Source organism: Acipenser ruthenus, chromosome 3 (genome assembly GCF_902713425.1).
Source record: "Acipenser ruthenus chromosome 3, fAciRut3.2 maternal haplotype, whole genome shotgun sequence".
Lineage (NCBI taxonomy): Eukaryota > Metazoa > Chordata > Actinopteri > Acipenseriformes > Acipenseridae > Acipenser > Acipenser ruthenus.
Genome location: NC_081191.1, coordinates 85,271,484 through 85,277,529, shown reverse-complemented (window position 1 = coordinate 85,277,529; position 6,046 = coordinate 85,271,484). Strand labels below are relative to the sequence as shown.

Sequence of the window (6,046 nt, the reverse complement as noted above, 5' to 3'; positions counted from 1 at the left end):
TCTCCTTTGCTTTCTCTGGTCCACGTTCAGTGTGGTGCACACAATGATACCAAACAGCACAGTGACTACTTTTCTCCATTTAAATAGGCTGAATGACTGATTACAAAATTGGAGACATGTGTGATACTAATTAAATAAACAAATTAGTTTGAAATATCACTATAATCCAATTATTTATTATCTTTTCTAAGGGGTACCAACAAATGTGTTCAGGCCATTTTAGAATATATTTGTAGAATAAGCAATAATTCATCTCTTTTCTTTGCTTTATTCTATGACATACCAAAGGCATGCAAGTATACACGATAAAATAGCTTTTAATTTCATCACTTTTCAGGAGGAATGAAGTATTATTTCAATGAGCTGTAAGGGTACCAACAAATTTGAGCACGTCTGTATGTTGTTTCTTACTGCTGTGTTGTTGTTGTGAGGTAAGTTTTGATTTAGAAGTTTGTTTCGATCATAAATAAGCTGGCACAACATCATTGCCTCATGCCAACAAAGACAGACATAATGCAATGCAATGGATAAAATATGCAATTTAACGCACTGATTTAACTTGATTTAGCTTGTCACCTCTGGTTAAAATTTACATTTGCTTTAATGTGTATATATGACTAAACAGGACAAGGTATTGCCACAACTATTCCTATTGCTGAAATGTAATTCTTCTTATGTTCCTGTACTGTTGTATTAATCTATAGTAGATACTTTATCATCAAAAGAACAGCCTTTCATTATCTATGAGAAAGATTCATTTTTTTGGCCACTAGAGGGTAGAGGTTTTCACGGGTCTACCTGGACCCGAGGACATGGGTTTTCGGGTGCAAAATTCACACAACACTCGGGTCGAGTCGGGTCAGGTCCGATTTTGTTTACTCAGTAACACACAAACTGTCGATTACTATTAAAGAGGCTCTCTTTGGTACTAAAAATCATTGTTTATAATTCCTGTTGCGTGGATTGGCTTCCCCCAGTAGCACATGACATGGCTTGCGGAGCGCAGCAGCAGACACATGACCCATATCGAAGGTTTCTTTTCATTCTTAAAAGTCGGAGTAATGGATTTGTTTATGAACAACATGAAAGAAAAACTTAAGAAAAACGAATTCCATGAACAAAAGCTCACAGAAAAATGCAAGTCTGTGGTGTGGGAATCATTTGTTGTTATTGTGGACAAAGAAGGAAAGTTTTGTAAAACACACATTTTACATCTCAATTCCATTTGCTCTTGTGTTAAGTTTGTAATAAAATCACACATTTATGAGATATTACTTCAGCTCGTTTGATTTTCAGATAATGTATTTATCTTTGTACCTTTTACACAAACAAACATATTATATATTTAATTTTACAGTCCTCTGTAAGTTCATGATGGAATAAACACTGTCTGTAGTTCTGCCAGATTTCCAGGTTGACTGAAAAAAAACACTGCTTTAATACTGTATCTAGTCAGTGCATATAATAAGATGGGTAAAGTAAAAGCATTCCACTGTTTTTTCAGGCCGAGTCGGATCCGGGTCTAATAACAAGAATTTTACATCGGGTCGGGTAAATAGTTGTCGGCTCTTGGTCGGGTCGGGTTGATTCATTTGGACCTGTGAAGACCTCTAGTAGGGGGCTGAAGCCAAGTTAGCTCTTTATTTATCAGTACATCTGTAATTTAGACAAGTCCTGATTTAATTGTGTAAAGGTGTTACTGGATGTGCAGGTTGCAGCCTCCACTGGAGGTGTATCCCACTTCTGATAAGCATAGTTTTTTTTTTTTTTTTACAATTGTTACATCTTTATAGAAAAAGCATACTTATAAAGCGAATAATACTTGCTAGCCAGTGCCACAGAAGTCTTGGGAGCTCATACACATGAAATGAGCTTTGCTTTATGACCTATTCAAAACTGAATACTTATATTTGTAGTTATAGCTTTTCACATTACTGGTTTAGGACTATTTTACTGTGCTAGTTGGGCTGTGCCAGTGCTGGCATGACAGATGGTCAAAGACTGTATTCAGGGTCTACCATGGAGAAATGGTTTTGAAGCAGTTGCTTTTTTAATGCTTGTTATTATTATTATCGTTATCATTATTATTATTACTAAACATTTTTAAAACATACCTAATAACAAAACAAGACATGCAGATTAACCCAGAGATTACATTTTTAATATTGCTGCAACATTCCTTGAGCAGCATTTATAAAATACATAACAACAAAAACAATCATAACTATAATAAATTATTTGATGATAACACTGAATAAAACACCTAAAAACAGTTATTAACACAGTTCATTTTGTTATTTGGTATCTAAAACAAAACAAAAAAAAACTAAATATATGGCTAGCAGCTCCAGAATTTAAATGTAAACATCTGTATATCTAAATCCTGCCACATTTAACTATAATTATAGTTGCAAAAATCAATGAAGAATGAAAAAAAAAATTATATATATATATATATATATATATATATATATATTGTAGCGGTTTCAGGGGTTGTGTTGTGGATGGACGTTATGTGCCTGCGAGGTTTATTTGTTTTTTGGCTGCCAGGACCACGGACAGCAATGTGAAGTATTCCACAGAGGCAGGACCACGGACAGCTCAGTGGAGCAGAACAGTCACACCTGTCTCCAGTTGTAATCAGAGCCAAACTGCAGACAGGTGATACTAATCAGTTGCTCTATTTAACCACACCCTGGATTATTTTCTTTGTCTTTTTGATCCTGGCAGGTGAAGGAGTGGGAGGTATTTGGAGAGAGAGAGAGAGAGAGAGAGAGAGAGAGAGAGAGAGAGAGAGAGAGAGAGAGAGAGAGAGAGAGAGAGAGAGAGAGAGAGAGAGAGAGAGAGAGAGAGAGAGAGAGAGAGAGAGAGAGAGAGAGAGAGAGAGAGAGAGAGAGAGAGAGAGAGAGAGAGAGAGAGAGAGAGAGAGAGTACTGTGGAGAAGGAGGTTTTACAGAGAGGTAAATAAAATTGCAACAAGGATTGAACACTCAACGACCAACTAGGACTGGACTGGAGAACCTGAACGGCACTTGGACCCACCTTCTGTATGAAAACGACCCTCGGTAACAAACCCCGGCCTGAAAAGACAATGCTTGAAGGACCTCCCACTGGTGGCAGATTATTTACTTTGTTTGTTTTGATTTTTATTTATCAAGAACGCTGCCAAAGCCTGGAAATAATAAACAGGTTTTAAACTTTACTTGGACTTGTGTTGTGTGGCTTTATGTGTAAACCCCGCCTTACAAAGAACCCGCCCCAGAAAACATTACAATATATATATATATATATATATATATATATATATATTAGTCCGGGTGCTCATTTACCACCTTAATAACAAAAATAAAATTAAAATAAATACTATGGAATGAGGTTAGATCATTAAAGACCTCTTGAAGTGTTTCACTGGGGGGGGGGGGGGGCAGTAAAGTTCTAGTCACAAAACTATTCTGCAGATGAGAGATTAAACACATTTTTTCTTTATTTCTTTTTTTTTTTTTAGTAAACATTTTACAATATACAGAATTACAAAATACATTTGGTCACAAAAGCATCAATCAAGATCACCACGTGCACTAACAAGATGATCCATATAAATAAATAAATTTAAAAAAAAAACTAACATTTACTGTATGTACAAAAACAACAAGATCAATATACAAAAATGCAAAGACTGAAGAGGTGCTCACATGCTAAATTTTAGAGAGTATTAAGAAGATAATTATGTAGCAAGGATTCACCATGCCAGCTCAATATCAGACTAAAACAGTTAAAGTGAAACAATGCAATGGAGGGGGAGGGGGGAAGCAACATAAGAGAACTCACCACCACCAGATGATTTGCAATGGTTTTAAGAAGTCCTACTATTTCCATGATTTATCTTCACTTGATAACATGCCTGTACAATTGGCATCTGGTCCCTATTCGTGAAGCTGTCCAAGGCTGGTCACTTCAACAAGGGTCTAGAATATCATACATATCAAACTATTTATTCTATCAAAAAACGTTTTTAAGTTTCATACAAACCGGTTGTCTGGTTTTATCTTCAAGTAAAATGTCTACAAGGGTAATGGGTAGTCAAGGTGGAGAGCAAGTAGTCAAAATGATACATTAATGTTGTGTTTAAATGTGAGATATGTGCAAACATTCTGAAGCTGTGTTATTTGGAGTCTGGTTAAACCTCTCTTTTTAACTCATTTTTCCTTCTATTCAAACAGCTATCTTCCATGTGATATAATAATAATAATAATAATAATAATAATAATAATAATAATAATGTTTTCATTCTAGTAAACAGTCTAGTAAACTATTTTTGGGGGAAATTTTAACATACAAAATACCAGTCCAGAGATTCTGGGTTCTGGACTGGGTGACAGAACATAAAATATGATAAATGCTATTACCCCAAGACTACTGTATAAGCCCTCATACTATATTTAATTATCTGTACCTAATGGTAACTTTACCAGAAAACCACTAGGGGGAGCATGTGAATCATAATGTTAATGCTACCAGTAAAAAGATTAATTAGTTTTCATATCTCACTTTCTTGATGGTTTATTTTGATATTGTACATAAAACCTCTCAGCATCAACATATAATGTATTTCTATGTAAATACTTGTGATGTATTTATTATTTTACACAACATTCACAATGGAAATACTGATTTAGAAAGTATGTACTGTATGCTGTACTGTAAATCTGTGAAGGCCATGGGTGTTAGACACCATAAATATTAACGCAACATTGAACTATTTATAAAAAAAGGATAACTATTTTCATCATATTGACAAACAAAGAATTTGTGGGTGACACCTGGTTGTAGCTGTGATGTAAGAAGAGGCAAGGCAAAATATAGCACCAAAATGCAGTTTATAGGAAAAAGTCTGTTTGCGCCTCTCTAGAACCCCATAATCAGCTAACTTTGTTTTCCACACATTGAACTTGTTATATGAAGTGCAGACATTCTACTGCTATGGATCTGTATACGTTTAAGAGGTTTGAACTCCATCTTTGAAGACTCAGTATATCTTTGCCGTCAGTTAACTGTATTATTACTTCACACTGCACCCAAGTAAACCACTGCACCCAAGTAAACCAGTCAAGTAAACCAGTAACAATCATAACACATCTGATGCGGCTATCGGTCTGTATCCAATGGTGCACATCTCCACGATTAGTTAAGCAAGCAAAGATGCGATTATAGGCATAATGCAATGTGTTTGAAGAAAGAAAAAAAGTTGTCCTTTGTATAAAGAATATTAAAAAATAGCTTGCATTCAAAAAGGGGTATCCATGTCACTCTCTTTGACCACACCTGGTACCTCTCCATAGCAGTTAATATACCACAGCATCCACTTTCGTCGGATCTCAGTCTGTACCTGAAGAAATAAAGAGGTGTTCCGATTTTGGGTTAGGCATTAATCCAGTATTAGTGCATACTGCCACTAAATACATTTGAAAGTATAGTGAACATGCTGCATGTACATACAGTACACAGATATTGTAAACACAGTGCAGATAATTAAAATAGAGCTGTTTGTGTACCAAAGTTACAATAACGTACCTCCCAAGAGTGCATCTTTTAATGTGTTTATTCTGTAAAAATACCGTTAGTCTCTAATGAATGATCTATTATTTAGATCCGCTGGATCAACTGAACTTCATCCACTTTGGAAGCATAAATTATGATTGTATATATAACATATTTATTACTGCATTACTGAAGTAAATAATGCATAATTTGATATCTTAATTTCTTTTCATTTTTATGTTTATGTATGATCAACCTGAAGCTACGGTATTTTGTTTAAATCAATATACACAACAGCTCAAAAGTTTGTAAGCAACAAATAGTTTACAGAATGACTGGGGTGGGAATTGTATTACTCATGTCATACACACTCATTCCGCATTTATAGTAAGTGGATCATATTTAGGGTACCACTGGACTTCTGGGACTGATTACTCATGCAAAAAATATTTTACCTGCTTTTTTAAAGAGGATGTTTATCTATTCAGGGATGCCAAGATATTTAGTG

At 35.0% G+C, this 6,046-nt stretch overlaps 1 protein-coding gene across 1 annotated transcript in view; it reads right to left on the bottom strand.

Moving 5' to 3' along the window:
* Positions 1-4,325: 4,325 nt before the first annotated feature.
* LOC117394551 (growth hormone-releasing hormone receptor-like) overlaps positions 4,326-6,046 on the bottom strand; it is a 42,944-nt gene continuing 41,223 nt past the window's right edge. Inside the window, exon 12 of the mRNA XM_059020998.1 lies at positions 4,326-5,386. Within this exon, the coding sequence (XP_058876981.1) occupies positions 5,285-5,386 (102 nt within the window). The 3' untranslated portion in view covers positions 4,326-5,284. The remainder of the gene's footprint in view (positions 5,387-6,046) is intronic.